This window comes from Hyla sarda, chromosome 12 (genome assembly GCF_029499605.1).
Source record: "Hyla sarda isolate aHylSar1 chromosome 12, aHylSar1.hap1, whole genome shotgun sequence".
Lineage (NCBI taxonomy): Eukaryota > Metazoa > Chordata > Amphibia > Anura > Hylidae > Hyla > Hyla sarda.
The window spans coordinates 10,080,130-10,097,347 of NC_079200.1; the positions used below are offsets into that span (position 1 = coordinate 10,080,130).

At 45.4% G+C, this 17,218-nt stretch overlaps 2 protein-coding genes across 3 annotated transcripts in view; one reads left to right on the forward strand and one right to left on the reverse strand.

Moving 5' to 3' along the window:
- Positions 1-838: 838 nt before the first annotated feature.
- COASY (Coenzyme A synthase) lies at positions 839-16,173 on the forward strand (the record flags this gene model as incomplete). 2 transcript variants are annotated; one of them, XM_056547979.1, is given in 4 exon segments in its annotated part: positions 839-977; positions 8,768-9,438; positions 15,027-15,241; positions 16,042-16,173. In XM_056547979.1, coding segments are annotated over 3 exon segments (1,005 nt in total), but the record flags the coding sequence as incomplete, so codon positions are not given.
- A 717-nt stretch (positions 16,174-16,890) lies between these two features.
- Positions 16,891-17,218, reverse strand: part of RETREG3 (reticulophagy regulator family member 3) — a 34,287-nt gene continuing 33,959 nt past the window's right edge. The window contains exon 6 of the mRNA XM_056548955.1: positions 16,891-16,912. Coding sequence (XP_056404930.1) covers positions 16,891-16,912 — 22 coding nt within the window. The remainder of the gene's footprint in view (positions 16,913-17,218) is intronic.

The window sequence follows — 17,218 nt, forward strand, 5'->3', positions numbered from 1 at the left end:
GTGTACGGTCAGTAGGCTAGCTTTACATTATTTTGAGCTGAAAAACGTCATTTTGCGCTCCTAAGATGCATTTTTTGAGGAGTTGTTTTTAAAAATAGCGGCTTTGACATTTTTTCCCTGCATTTTTATTAGGTCATGTGATTCTTTCATCTTGTGACTCAAGGATTTCTATGGAAGAAATGGCAGGGGGAGGGGCGGGGGTTTACACACACAAAAAAAATAAAAATACCAACGCTAAACCCACATGGCGTTTTTTTTATGGATTTTTTTTTTTTTGTTCCCATAGACTTCTATGGGAGTGAAATGCCAAGATTTTGTTTAAAAAATGCCATAGTCTGAACATGACGCGATTTTGGAGCCTAAACCGCAGAAAAATCGCCAAAGATGAGTGAAAAAAAAAACTTAAAGTGGATTTTGGCTTTTCATAAATGCCTATTGACTTTCAGCTAACATCAGGCCGCAGCGTTTTTGCCACACAAAAAAAAAAAAGCTGTGTGGTAAATGTGGCTTTTTTTGGGACATTTTTGATGTAAAAAAAGCAAAACGTAAGTGTAAACCCAACTTCACTAGGGCTTTATAACATTAACTTTATTGGGACAATGTCCATTTATTGTCACCACATGCACAAACACACAGCACTGTACAACTCCCCATCTGTTGTAGAACTACAGTTCTCAGCATGCCCTGACAGACCACCCCCACCCCCGTACCTTAGAGAGGTTGGCGCTGACAAAATGGCCGCCTCTCTAACGCATCTCGTACTGATACAACTAGTAAGATTTTGCCTCTAGTAATCGAGAAGAATCACGTGACAGTGCTGCTTCCTGAGGTTTTGTCATTTTTAAACAAAGTTGTTGAAGAAAAAAAAAAAGGGGGAGTTCTACCTGTCAGAGAGGAGTCCTGGAGATCCGGAAGGTGAAGGATCAGGGGAACAGCGGGAAGTCTGGCCTATCTAGGGGGCGCTGTGCTGGATCCGAGTATGTATGACTGCTGTATACTGCTATATGGTGTATGCTGCTATAATACTGTGTGACTGCTGTATACTGCTATATGGTGTATGCTGCTGTATACTGCTATATGGTGTATGCTGCTATAATACTGTATGACTGCTGTATACTGCTATATGGTGTATGCTGCTATAATACTGTGTGACTGCTGTATACTGCTATATGGTGTATGCTGCTATAATACTGTGTGACTGCTGTATACTGCTATATGGTGTATGCTGCTATAATACTGTGTGACTGCTGTATACTGCTATATGGTGTATGCTGCTATAATACTGTGTGACTGCTGTATACTGCTATATGGTGTATGCTGCTATAATACTGTATGACTGCTATATGGTGTATGCTGCTATAATACTGTGTGACTGCTGTATACTGCTATATGGTGTATGCTGCTATAATACTGTATGACTGCTGTATACTGCTATATGGTGTATGCTGCTATAATACTGTATGACTGCAGTATACTGCTATATGGTGTATGACTGCTGTATGCTGCTATATGGTGTATGCTGCTATAATACTGTGTGACTGCTGTATACTGCTATATGGTGTATGCTTCTATAATACTGTGTGACTGCTGTATACTGCTATATGGTGTATGCTGCTATAATACTGTATGACTGCTGTATACTGCTATATGGTGTATGCTGCTATAATACTGTATGACTGCTGTATACTGCTATATGGTGTATGCTGCTATAATACTGTATGACTGCTGTATACTGCTATATGGTGTATGCTGCTATAATACTGTATGACTGCAGTATACTGCTATATGGTGTATGACTGCTGTATGCTGCTATATGGTGTATGCTGCTATAATACTGTGTGACTGCTGTATACTGCTATATGGTGTATGCTTCTATAATACTGTGTGACTGCTGTATACTGCTATATGGTGTATGCTGCTATAATACTGTATGACTGCTGTATACTGCTATATGGTGTATGCTGCTATAATACTGTGTGACTGCTGTATACTGCTATATGGTGTATGCTGCTATAATACTGTGTGACTGATGTATGGTGTATGCTGCTATAATACTGTATGACTGCTGTATACTGTTATATGGTGTATGCTGCTATAATACTGTGTGACTGCTGTATACTGCTATATGGTGTATGCTGCTATAATACTGTATGACTGCTGTATACTGCTATATGGTGTATGCTGCTATAATACTGTGTGACTGCTGTATACTGCTATATGGTGTATGCTGCTATAATACTGTGTGACTGATGTATGGTGTATGCTGCTATAATACTGTATGACTGCTGTATACTGTTATATGGTGTATGCTGCTATAATACTGTGTGACTGCTGTATACTGCTATATGGTGTATGCTGCTATAATACTGTATGCCTGCTGTATACTGCTATATGGTGTATGCTGCTATAATACTGTGTGACTGCTGTATACTGCTATATGGTGTATGCTGCTATAATACTGTATGACTGCTGTATACTGCTATATGGTGTATGCTGCTATAATACTGTGTGACTGCTGTATACTGCTATATGGTGTATGCTTCTATAATACTGTGTGACTGCTGTATACTGCTATATGGTGTATGCTGCTATAATACTGTATGACTGCTGTATACTGCTATATGGTGTATGCTGCTATAATACTGTATGACTGCTGTATACTGCTATATGGTGTATGCTGCTATAATACTGTATGACTGCTGTATACTGCTATATGGTGTATGCTGCTATAATACTGTATGACTGCAGTATACTGCTATATGGTGTATGACTGCTGTATGCTGCTATATGGTGTATGCTGCTATAATACTGTGTGACTGCTGTATACTGCTATATGGTGTATGCTTCTATAATACTGTGTGACTGCTGTATACTGCTATATGGTGTATGCTGCTATAATACTGTATGACTGCTGTATACTGCTATATGGTGTATGCTGCTATAATACTGTGTGACTGCTGTATACTGCTATATGGTGTATGCTGCTATAATACTGTGTGACTGATGTATGGTGTATGCTGCTATAATACTGTATGACTGCTGTATACTGTTATATGGTGTATGCTGCTATAATACTGTGTGACTGCTGTATACTGCTATATGGTGTATGCTGCTATAATACTGTATGCCTGCTGTATACTGCTATATGGTGTATGCTGCTATAATACTGTGTGACTGCTGTATACTGCTATATGGTGTATGCTGCTATAATACTGTATGACTGCTGTATACTGCTATATGGTGTATGCTGCTATAATACTGTGTGACTGCTGTATACTGCTATATGGTGTATGCTGCTATAATACTGTATGACTGCTGTATACTGCTATAATACTGTATGCTGCTATAATACTGTATGACTGCTGTATACTGCTATATGGTGTATGCTGCTATAATACTGTATGACTGCAGTATACTGCTATATGGTGTATGCTGCTATAATACTGTATGACTGCAGTATACTGCTATATGGTGTATGACTGCTGTATGCTGCTATATGGTGTATGCTGCTATAATACTGTGTGACTGCTGTATACTGCTATATGGTGTATGCTGCTATCATACTGTATGACTGCTGTATACTGCTATATGGTGTATGCTGCTATGATACTGTATGACTGCTGTATACTGCTATATGGTGTATGCTGCTATGATACTGTATGACTGCTGTATACTGCTATATGGTGTATGCTGCTATAATACTGTATGACTGCTGTATAGCGGATTCTGCCATATACTGTATGCTGCTATATACTGTATGGTGTATACTGTATGGTGTATGATGCTGTATACTACTATATGGTGTATGACTGCTTTATGGTGTATGACTGCTATCTATATACTGTATGACTGCTATCTATATACTGTATGCTGCTATATGGTGTATGACTGCTATCTATATACTGTATGCTGCTATCTATATACTGTATGCTGCTATATGGTGTATGACTATCTATATACTGTATGACTGCTCTCTATATACCGTGACTGCTATCTACTGTATGCTGCTATATACTGTATGGTGTATACTGTATGGTGTATGATGCTGTATACTACTATATGGTGTATGACTGCTTTATGGTGTATGACTGCTATCTATATACTGTATGCTGCTATATACTGTATGCTGCTATCTATATACTGTATGCTGCTATATGGTGTATGACTGCTATCTATATACTGTATGACGGCTCTCTATATACCGTGACTGCTATCTACTGTATGCTGCTATATACTGTATGACTGCTATCTATATACTGTATACTGCTATATGATGTATGACTGCTATATACTGTGATTGCTATATACTGTATTCTGCTATCTATATACTGTATGACTGCTATATACTGTATGACTGCTATCTACATACTGATTTCTGCTATATGGTGTATGACTGCTATCTATATGCTGTGTACTGCTATCTATATACTGTATGACTGCTATATACTGTATGACTGCTATCTACATACTGATTTCTGCTATATGGTGTATGACTGCTATCTATATACTGTGTACTGCTATATGATGTATGACTGCTATCTATATACTGTATGACTGCTATATACTGTGACTGCTATCTACATACTTATTGCTGCTATAAGGTGTATGACTGCTATCTATATACTGTATACTGCTATATACTGTGACTGCTATCTATATACTGTATGACTGCTATATACTGTATGACTGCTATCTACATACTGATTGCTGCTATAAGGTGTATGACTGCTATCTATATACTGTATACTGCTATATGATGTATGACTGCTATCTATATACTGTGTACTGCTATATGGTGTATGACTGCTATCTATATACTGTGTACTGCTATATGGTGTATGACTGCTATCTATATACTGTATGACTGCTATCTACATACTGATTGCTGCTATAAGGTGTATGACTGCTATCTATATACTGTATACTGCTATATGATGTATGACTGCTATCTATATACTGTGTACTGCTATATGGTGTATGACTGCTATCTATATACTGTGTACTGCTATATACTGTATGACTGCTATCTATATACTGTGTACTGCTATATGGTGTATGACTGCTATCTATATACTGTGTACTGCTATATACTGTATGACTGCTATCTATATACTGTGTACTGCTATATACTGTGACTGCTATCTATATAATGTATGACTGCTAAATACTGTATGACTGCTATCTATATACTGTTTGCTGCTATATGGTGTATGACTGCTATCTATATACTGTATGCTGCTATATGGTGTATGACTGCTATCTATATACTGTATGCTGCTATATACTGTATGACTGCTATCTATATACTGATTGCTGCTATATGGTGTATGACTGCTATCTATATACTGTATGCTGCTATATACTGTATGACTGCTATCTATATACTGTATGACTGCTATCTATATACTGATTGCTGCTATATACTGTATGACTGCTATCTATATACTGTGTACTGCTATATACTGTATGACTGCTATCTATATACTGTGACTGCTATCTATATACTGTATGACTGCTATCTATATACTGTATGACTGCTATCTATATACTGTATGACTGCTATCTATATACTGTGTACTGCTATATACTGTATGACTGCTATCTATATACTGTGTACTGCTATATACTGTATGACTGCTATCTATATACTGTGTACTGCTATATACTGTATGACTGCTATCTATATACTGTGTACTGCTATATACATTATGACTGCTATCTATATACTGTGACTGCTATCTATATACTGTATGACTGCTATCTATATACTGTGTACTGCTATATACTGTATGACTGCTATCTATATACTGTGACTGCTATCTATATACTGTATGACTGCTATCTATATACTGTGTACTGCTATATACTGTATGACCGTTATACACCGTCCCTGGCTCTATATGTCACTAGGTTCTCCTGGTTGTGCATTTTGACCCAAGGAATTGACGGTATCTACACACAGTATTGGTACAATGTATATTGTGCATTTATCCTCAGGATAGGTTATTACTGACTGATCAGTGGGGTCTGACTTCTGCGCTGATCCTAAGGCAGTTGTGAAGGGAGCAGCATTGCACACGCTCAGCCTCCGCTCCATTCATTCTCTATGGGCCATAGAGTTCAGTGCTGGGCAATGTACACAAGTCCCATTGATAGTGAATGTAGAGGTGGCCGAGCGTGTGCACTGCTGCTCGACACAATTGATGGGGGTCCCAGCAGTCAGATCCTACCGATCAGCTAGTCCCCGCTTCATTTGTGTTTCATCTATCAGACATGTATGATATATCCTGTGGATCAGTGTTTCCCAACCAAGGTGCCTCCAGATGTTGCAAAACTACAACTCCCAGCATGTCTGGACAGCCGAAGGCAACACCTGGAGGCGCCCTGGTTGGGAAACACTGGTGTTTATGGTTCCCCCCACTGCAGCCATAGGTTGTCATGGGGATAAAACACTCGGGAATGACGGGGTTTCCACAATTTAAATAAAGGATTTGATGTTTGCTTCATCTGTCCATAGACTGGGTCTAAGTCAGGGCTCCACAAATCCCTGGCGCCAGGTCACCATGGCGACTGAAATTTTATTTTTGGCACTTGTATATTTTTTTTCTATATTTCTGCACAGGGAAAGATGAGGGGACAGTAATGACTGTGACACAGGGAAAGATGAGGGGACAGTAATGACTGTGACACAGGGAGAGATGAGGGGACAGTAATGACTGTGACAGAGGGAGAGATGAGGGGACACTAATGACTGTGACACAGGGAGAAATGAGGGGACAGTAATGACTGTGACACAGGGAGAAATGAGGGGACAGTAATGACTGTGACACGGGGAGAGGTGAGGGGACACTAATGACTGTGACACGGAGAAATGAGGTATCACAGGGGAGAAATGAGGGGACAGTAATGACTGTGACACGGGGAGAGGTGAGGGGACACTAATGACTGACACAGGGAGAGGTGAGGGGACACTAATGACTGTGACACAGGCAGAGGTGAGGGGACACTAATGACTGTGACACGGGGAGAGGTGAGGGGACACTAATGACTGTGACACGGAGAAATGAGGTATCACGGGAGAAATGAGGGGACAATAATGACTGTGACACGGGGAGAGGTGAGGGGACACTAATGACTGTGACACGGAGAAATGAGGTATCACAGGGGAGAAATGAGGGGACAATAATGACTGTGACACGGGGAGAGGTGAAGGGACACTAATGACTGCGATACGGGGAGAGGTGAGGGGACACTAATGACTGTGACACGGAGAAATGAGGTATCACAGGGGAGAAATGAGGGGACAATAATGACTGTGACACGGGGAGAGGTGAGGGGACACTAATGACTGTGACACGGAGAAATGAGGTATCACAGGGGAGAAATGAGGGGACAATAATGACTGTGACACGGGGAGAGGTGAAGGGACACTAATGACTGCGATACGGGGAGAGGTGAGGGGACACTAATGACTGTGACACGGAGAAATGAGGTATCACAGGGGAGAAATGAGGGGACAAAATGACTGTGACACGGGGAGAGGTGAGGGGACACTAATGACTGCGACACGGGGAGAGGTGAGGGGACACTAATGACTGACACAGGGAGAGATGAGGGGACACTAATGACTGTGACACAGGGAGAGGTGAGGGGACACTAATGACTGTGACACGGGGAGAGGTGAGGGGACACTAATGACTGTGACACGGAGAGAGGTGAGGGGACACTAATGACTGTGACACAGGGAGAGATGGGGGACACTAATGACTGTGACACAGGGAGAGATGGGGGACACTAATGACTGTGACAAGGGGAGAAATAAGGTGTCACAGGGAGAGAGGGGAGGGGACACTAATGACTGTGACATGGGGAGAGGTGAGGGGACACTAATGACTGTGACACAGGGAGAGATGGGGGACACTAATGACTGTAACGCAGGAAGACATGCGGTGTCACAGGGGAGAGATGAGGGGACAGTAATGACTGTGTCACAGGGGAGAGATGAGGGGACAGTAATGACTGTGTCACAGGGAGAGATGGGGGACACTAATGACTAACGCAGGAAGACATGCGGTGTCACAGGGGAGAGATTAGGGAACACTAATGACTGTGTCACAGGGGAGAGATGAGGGGACAGTAATGACTGTGACACAGGGAGAGATGAGGGAACAGTAATGACTGTGACACAGGGAGAGATGAGGGGACACTAATGACTGTGACACAGGGAGAGATGGGGGACACTAATGACTGTGACACAGGGATAGATGGGGGGACACTAATGACTGTGACACAGGAGAGATGAGGGGACAGTAATGACTGTGCCAAGGGGAGAAATAAGGTGTCACAGGGGCCAGATGAGGGGACACTAATGACTGTGACACAGGGAGAGATGAGGGGACAGTAATGACGCTGCTTTTGTGGGAGGGTTTTGTGTGAAGTTCTGTGCACGTCTATAGGACTTCAGGTCCATTTCCGGATCGGGTTACTCTGGGCCAACGGAGATTGTCCGGAACTTTTAAACACCCTGCCGACTGTCCAGCAGGTGCAGAGAATAGTTAATACGGGGGACGGGATATGAGAAGAAGAGCTGCTGCTCCATGTGGTACTGGACGGTATTGCAGCTCTTCCCCATTGAAGTCTATGAGGATGAACTACAATACCTTGGCCGGATGTAGTGCTGATCCTGATCTCTTTTCTGATCCCGCACGACCCCTCTATCTCTAAAATAAAGAACTGTCCTAATAAACTTCTTTATTTCTATTTGAAGGTGATTGTCGGCCATGTCTGTCTTTCGCTCGGGCGTGCTGGTCTTGACGTCTCCCCTCTCTGCCTTGTCTATGAGATTGGCGCCCATTCTGGCCTCCGCAGCGCAGATTGTCCAAGACACCTTGTACATCCATCTCCAACCTGGGCTCCTCCTGACCGCCTCTTCTCAACCCGCGTCCACCTACATCCCTGCCACCCAGGAGGTCTGCCGCCTCATCTCCAAGCTGTATTCTGACGCCGACGTCCATAGTCACCTGGATGTGCGTGTTCTCCTCACTAACATCAAGAACCAAAGCTGCAGCCAGCAGCCGCTCTCCTCCGTCCAGAACCTCTCTCACCCCCCAGAGGTCGTCCTTACGGATTTCCAGACTAGTGATGGGGGGCAGTATAACCCCGCCAAGCAGCAGCTGGAGCGATACGCCAAGAACTGTTACAGCTGTGACCCGCACCTAGTATCAGTATTACTGTACCCGGAGTACGGGATAGAAGGGGACATTATGGACCAGAAGGAGACGGATCATGAAGGGAACCCTCTGCAGAGTCACAGCGATGTGGTAGTCGGGGGCACCTTCGATAGGCTCCATAATGCCCATAAGATCTTACTGAGCGTCTGCTGTTTGCTGACAGAAGGGCGACTTCTCATTGGGGTGGCGGACAAGGAACTCTTGGACAGTGAGTAACATCTACACCAGAGCTTTACAATCCCTTCATGTGGGTGACGCCTTTTTAGTCCTTCATAGTTTGGTAACGCGCTCCTCACGGCGCATGTCCTATGAATCATAACATAGTGGTAGTATCCAGTATCAGCATCACAAATATGGCTGCTAACCCCCCCCCCCCCCCCTCCTGGTGCCATTTCATCAAGCAACCCCCCCCCCCCCCTCCTGGTGCCATTTCAGCAAGCAACCCCCCCCCCTCCTGGTGCCATTTCATCTATCTAGCACCCCCCCCCCCCACCTGCTGCCATTTCATCTAGCACCCCCCCCCCCCCCTCTCCTGGTGCCATTCCATCAAGCTCCCCCTCTCCTGGTGCCATTTCATCAAGCTCCCCCCCCCCCCTCCTGGTGCCACTTCGTCAAGCCCCTCCCCTCCTGGTGCCATTTCATCAAGCCCCCCCCTCCTGCTGCCATATCATCAAGCCCCCCCCCCCCCCCTCCTGGTGCCACTTCGTCAAGCCCCTCCCCTCCTGGTGCCATTTCATCAAGCCCCCCCCTCCTGGTGCCATATCATCAAGCTCCCCCCCTCCTGGTGCCATATCATCAAGCTCCCCCCCTCCTGGTGCCATATCATCAAGCTCTCCCCCTCCTGGTGCCATTTCATCAAGCCCCTCCCCTCCTGGTGCCATTTCATCAAGCCCCCCCCCCTCCTGGTGCCATTTCATCAAGCCCCCCCCTCCTGATGCAATTTCATCAAGCTCCCCCCCCCCTCCTGGTGCCATTTTCATCAAGCCCCCCCCCCTCCTGGTGCCATTTCATCAAGCCCTCCTGGTGCCATATCATCACTCTCCCCCCTCCCGGTGCCATTTCATCCCCCACCCTTGTTCCCTCCTGTGTCACTTCTTTTCTACCCCTCCACCTCCAATGTCATTTAATTCTCCCTCTTGATCCCTCGCCGTACCACATCATCCCCCCTTCACTTCATTCCCTCCATTGATTCCTCCCCACCCCTTCGCAACTTAAGTTGTATAAACCCGGAATACCCCTTTATCCCCTATCCAAAGGATAGGCCATAAGATTTATGATCCCTGGGGTCCCCCACGATCTCGGTGCAGCCCCCGGTATTCTGTGCCGGGCGCTGCCTCTGAGACAGGGACGTGGTGTCACAGCCACGCCCCCTCCATACATACACCACGCCCTCCCATAGACATGAATGGAGGGGGCATGGCCATGACATCACGTCCCCGTCTCGGAGGCAGCATCGGGCAGAGAATACCGGGGGCTGCACCGAGATCGTGGGAGACCCCAGCGATCATGAATCTTATGGCCTATCCTTTGGATAGGGGAATAAGTTGTATAAACCCGGAATACCCCTTTTATCCCCCCCCCCCCCCCCTATACCTCCGTGTCTCTTCATTCTCCACTTCGACCCCCTGCTGTTCTACTTCGTTCCCACTCAGTCCGGCTCCACGTCTGGTCCAGGCTCTGCACGTCTGATGACTGATTTGAAGTTGCTTCAGCGCCGGCTGCCAGTTCCAGATCTGCAGCACAGGCCGGGGCCACTTAGGATCAGTGACCAGCGACAGCTGCGGGATGGGACCTACCCGGGGATTGCTGCTGACACTATTGTGTTGCGACCCCCAGTGTGGAAAGCCTTGATCTACTGTGACCATCAATGCCTGGAAACGGGGGGGAAAAAAGTCAAACGCAGGCTCCTTCACTGAGATTCTCCTCACCGGCCTCCTGCAGAGCATGAACATGGACACTTCTGCCGTTCTCCATCCTCTCGAAAGAAGTTATCTTTACTGCCTGTCACTGGATCCTGCAGAATCCTCATGTGTAGGGATGTCCCCATATGGATACTAGTATCTGGGTCAACACAATGGGATGTTTGCGCAATACCCGCGCAGTCGTGTCATTTCATCGCATGGCTGGTCCTGCACCTCTAAGGCTGCATTCACACCACGTTTTTGCAATACAGTTCCCGTATACACTTTGAAAACCATACGGAACCGTATTGAAAACCGTACGCCAAAAGATGCATCCAGTTGTGTCCATTTTGCATCTTGTACGGTTTTGTCAGTTTTTTTTCCCGTTCCCAAAACCGTAGCCTACCACAGTTTTTGATCTGGGTGAAAAACCGTATTAAACCGTATTAAACCGTATAAGTTTTTTTTTTTTTTTTTTTTTTTTTTTTTTTTTTTTTACATGGGAGTCAATGGGAACCGTACAGAACTGTATGTGCATACGGTTCCATCAGGTTTTCACCATACGGTTTTTTACTTTGCACAGTTTATTTTTTCTTGGAATTTCAAGTGAAACTTTATTCATAATGGAGTGAAAAGTTAAAAATGTATATGTTTTTTTCTTACAAAACGGATGCAACCAGACATCATTTTTTTCAAACCGTATACGGGTTAAAATTTGTACACATGTTTTGATACAGTTTAATCAGGTTTTGAGGAATCCGTTTTTCATCAAAAACCTGATAGGTAACTGTATTGCAAAAACGTGGTGTGAATGCAGCCTAAGGCAGCCTACAGGGCAACGATGGGCCGAGCAGAGTCACTGACTCCGGTCGGCTCATTTAAAAGAATGAGAAGCTGCACAGGTCCGGTGGGGATACGGGAGCACCCGGTTTTGAAATACCCTTGCCGGATCCGCCAGCCTTAGAATTAAAACGTGGTGTGAATGCACCCTAATAAAGAGCGAAGGGTGCAGAGGCCTCAGTGCTGGAGCGGAGAGAGGGGAGTGGGATTTTCATCATTATCTTTTGAAGGGACCTAATATGGGGAATTCCTGACCTACCAGACTATGTAACTACTTGAGGCTTCTACCTAAAAGGGGAAGGTCTTCTACCTGCCTACTGGGGGCTTCTACCTATTATAGGGGATTCCCTACATATCCTTTGGGGGCTTCAACCTAATTGGGGTATTTGTTACCTACTTACTGGGTACTTCCTAATGGGGTTACCTACCTACTGGGGGTAGTTTGCTACCAAACTACTGGGGCTTTTACCTATTAGGGGGATTGCCTACCTACCTACTGGGGACATATCTTAATTCTGAGTGTCAGTGAGGGCCTCATGTTCGACTTTCGCCTAAGGCTTCACAAAGTCTAGAGCCGCCTTTGATGACAAATAAAAAAGCATCAGTGATTGGTATCGGGACATCCCTACCTATGTACGTGACCATTCGTGGCACCAGGATCCTCACATTTAAGAGGTTTAGCATCTAAACGTGTTTAGGATGCCAGAAGAAATGTAATAAAACCCATATACTCACCTGCTGCCAATTCTGCTGATTCTGCTGTTCACAGCTTACTGTTCTTGTATTTCATACATAGGAGCTGCCCGCTCAGCCAGTCACTGGCCTATACCGGTCCCCACTGCATTAGTATTTGGCACTTCTCACGTGGCATCAGTGGGAGATTGGCAGCCGGTGACTACTTATTTGTGTTATTTGCGACACATTGAAATGTTTTGAAAATGGCCGTACAATCTGCAATAAAGTTGGGCGAACCTACAGTTATGGTAGGATTGGCCCACCATCTAATGTGTATGGAGGCTCCGAACGACTAATGTTGGGGAAGAGAAGAGGCAGGCGTGTTGGCGTGTTGAGCAGATTTGTGCCGAACATAACTGCTGGATGAATGTATCTGGAATGTATTTAGAAAGAAAAAAAAAAACATACTTACCTAACTCGGTCCCCTGTAGCTCCTGTTCACCTCCGTTCTGTGCTTTGATCTGCTGTCTTCTTCCTGTTTCTGAAATAAGCGCTTGTTGCAGGACCCCCCTGCTGAATAAGACAGGACACCGCTGTGACCATTAATTGACTGAGCCGGCCTGTCCCGCACTGAGCGCTCCTCTCGGAAGCAGGAAGGAGAGAGAAAATTAGGCGACCAGACAGAGGTGAACTGGAACTATGTGGGACCCAGGTTAGGTAAGTATGTTTATTTATATATATATATATATATATATATATATATAACAGAAATACCCCTTTAAAGAAGATCTGTGGTCAATGTAAAAAAAAAAAAGATAATTTTCTAGCCTTGGGTGCCCTCCATTCCAACCCTGTATTTATCTTGTTTTTATTCCCTCCATTTTCTCATTATACAGTGAGATAGGGATTTTACTATTTGTTGACTGTCTACACTTTTCTATAAATAGTCAGATGGGTCAAAGAGTTGTGAGGGGATGTGAATCAGACTTGCACCCCACTGACCGTAGCATTCACACCACCTTTACTCATCTGACCCCTTTATATGCCACTGTCAGCTTTGTTCACAGCATCTAAATGGTTACAAATGGACATTACCTTGATCACTGATGTCCGCCATTAGTGGTGAGGTCCAGGCCGCTTTCAGCAGTCGGGACCTCACCTCTAATAGTGGACATCAGTCAAGCGATCGCAACTCATGTTTATAACTTTAATGTGCGGGAAGTGCCAGGGCACCATGATGTACATTTACGTCATGTGCCCTTTAAGGTTTAAAGTGAACCTCATACTTAATACAAGCTGCAGACACCATCCAATAGGTGACACCGAACGACAATATTAATTGTCCCCCCCCCCAGGCTCAAGTGTCAAGGAGGTGGGGCCAAGTTGCTTAAGTGCCATAGTGTTGCACAGGATTTGAAGACTGGGCTTGGTGCCCTTTACATCAAAGAGAGGAAGGGGAGGGAGACCCAGGAGGCAAGCGATGTTGTAGTACTTTAACTGTTCTGCCCCTCCTCCTTGACACTTGAGCCTGAGGAGAAAATCATCTTTCTGAAAGTTGTGGCAGACCCATCAACACTAACAAAGTTGGGTGACGGGACAACAATATCAAACATAACTTTGCCACAACTTCTAAAATGATGATTTTTCTCCTCAGGGCTCAAGTGTCAAGGAGGAAGTGCAGAAATGTTTAAAGGGATACTCCACCCCCAGACATCTTATCCCCTATCCAAAGGAGATAAGATGTCTGATCACGGGGTCGTGCCGCTGGGGATCCCCGCGATCTCCCTGCTTCTCCCGGTGTTCGTTTAGAGAGTCGGGTGCAGCGCCGAAGGCTTGTGACATCACAGCCGCTCCCCGCCTGTGATGTCATGGTCACGCCCCCTCAATGCAAGTCTATGGGAGGGGGCGTGACGGCCATCACGCCCCCTCCCATAGATTGCATTGAGGGGGCATGGCCATGACATCACGTGTGGGAGTGGCCGTGACGTCACGAGCCTCCACCCCGCATCGTCAGTCGTCCGGCACGGAGCAAAATTAACTCTGTGCACCGGATGTCTGGGGTGTCCCCTGCGGCGGGACCCCCCGTGATCAGACATCTTATCTCCTATCCTTTGGATAGGTGATAAGATGTCTAGGGGGGGAGTACCCCTTTAAATGCTGCAGCATCACTTTCCTTCTGGGTCCTGGTTGATGTAAAGGGCAGCAAGCCCAGTCTGAAAAATCCTGTGCAGTACCGCGGCACTTGAGCAGCTTGGCCCCACCTCTTTGACACTTGAGCCTAGAGGGGGAAAAAGTAAAATTATATTTTTATATCTTTTGGCAAACCCATCAAACCTAACAAAGCTATGTTATTATTTGCTTTTTACGTTCTTTTTTTCAGATAAAGTCCTGAAGGAACTGATAGAGCCCTATGAGAAGAGGGTGGAGACATTGTCCCAGTTCCTGGTTGACGTGAAGCCTTCTCTGGGATATGACATTGTGCCTATAGCCGATCCTTATGGCCCGTCCATCACTGACCCAGAACTGAAATGTATCGTTGTCAGTGAGGAGACCCAGCGAGGAGGACAGTCCGTGAATAAGAGACGTCTGGAAAATGTAACCTTATAATTATACCAACGTTTAGATCAGGGCTGGGTAAATCTGTTGTGAATCCAGAACAAGTTTGGAGTCAAGAGGCCACATGTCACGTGATGTCATACAACAGGAGTTATGTGACATCATATGAGCAGTCATTAATGTCCCCTCATCTCTCCCTGTGTCACAGTCATTAATGTCCCCTCATCTCTCCCTGTGTCACAGTCATTAATGTCCCCTCATCTCTCCCTGTGTCACAGTCATTAGTGTCCCCTCATCTCTCTCCCTGTGTCACAGTCATTAGTGTCCCCTCATCTCTCCCTGTGTCACAGTCATTAGTGTCCCCTCATCTCTCCCTGTGTCACAGTCATTAGTGTCCCCTCACCTCTCCTCTGTGTCACGTTAGCAGCACACTGGCAGCCTCACTGTTGTACTCCTGAGTACAGAAGATCAGCGCAGAAACGGAGGTGGAGATAAGTTTTCATTTTTAAAGGACCCCTATTGGAAAGGACTGACAAAAACCTGGGCACCACCATAAAAATTCTTAGTTGTCATTGTGACCTGGTGCCCGGAATTCGTCAAGCCCTGTGTTAGGGGATGTCCAGGATTTTGGAACTGGAGACCCAAACAGATTGCCGCTGCGAGCAGTGGGGGGGATCTATAAGGGTAGGGTCACACGACAAGTTGGAGGCCCGCTGCGGATCCGACCCTTAATGCGCCTCCAACTTGTCGTGTGACCCTACCCTTATAGATCATTAGACTTCTACTCGTAGCCCTTAGGGTTTGCTGTGTGTGGTAACGCCTCATCTTGTTTTCTTCAGGGGCTCAGTGAGCTGACCATCCATGAGATCCAGCTGGTAACAGACCCCAAACACTCTGAGAATGAAGAGGAGAAGATCAGCTCTTCTAGCTTCAGGAACCGCCTGTTGGGGACGCTGCTAAAGACTCCAGCTGTAAGAATCCTCATTTCCACTTTGTCATTTTAAGAACTTGTTTCTAGGTGACTGTTCCATGCGTCCTTTTAAATTACATTTCTGCAGTGAATATAGGTCTATGTAGAGCAGTGTTTCCTAACCAAGGTGTCTCCAGCTTGCTCGGACAGCCAAAGACTGCTGAGATGAGCGGAAAGCCTTGATTTACCTTTTTGGGGACAGTGTGGATCCTCTGGAGGAAGCAGATGGGCCTTCGGCTGTCCAGGCATTCTGGGAGCTCAAGTGTCTGAAATAGAGGTAAGAGATAAGGGGCGTCAGACAGGTCGGCTGAGGAATGCAGAATGGGGGATGGAATTACTGCTGGGAATTTGCAGCGTGGGTCGTTTTGGGTTTTACAGCCGGCAGCCCCATTCCTTTGCGACCAGGACAGACGAGTTTCTACACCAGACACTTAGTCGGTGATGATCCACTACCAACCCCCTCCCAGATACCTAATCCCCAGGATGTCTTCTAACAGTGTTTCCCAACCAGGGTGCCTCCAGCTGTTGCAAAACTACAACTTCCAGCATGCCCGGACAGCCTTTGGCTGTCCGGGCATGCTGGGAGTTGTAGTTTTGCAACAGCTGGAGGCACCCTGGTTGGGAAACACCGATGTAGATCGAGAGCGCCTTGGGATCACGCCACCAGCACACACGTTATCATGGCTATTGCGGCATATCTGAGAAATCCCTTTCACTTCTATTGGCCACAATTTGGCAAGCTAAAAGATTTAGGGGAAAATTTACTAACTGCGGCGTTCATTTTGGTAGTAAAGCTCCGCCCATTTAAATTCTGCTGAATTTACTAAGTGGCCGCACACTTTTCAGTAAATCCAGCTGCGCTTGCGCCCAGTGCAGAAATATAAGCCAGCCAGGAGGCTCTTGGTGTCGCAATTTAGCGTGAAAGTGAAGTGACAATTTAATTGATTTAATTAATTTATTTTTTATTTGTTTTGCTATTATTTTATTTATCCATTTTTTTTTATAAAAGTAAAAAAAAACAAAATAATCCCCTCTCCCAATAAAAA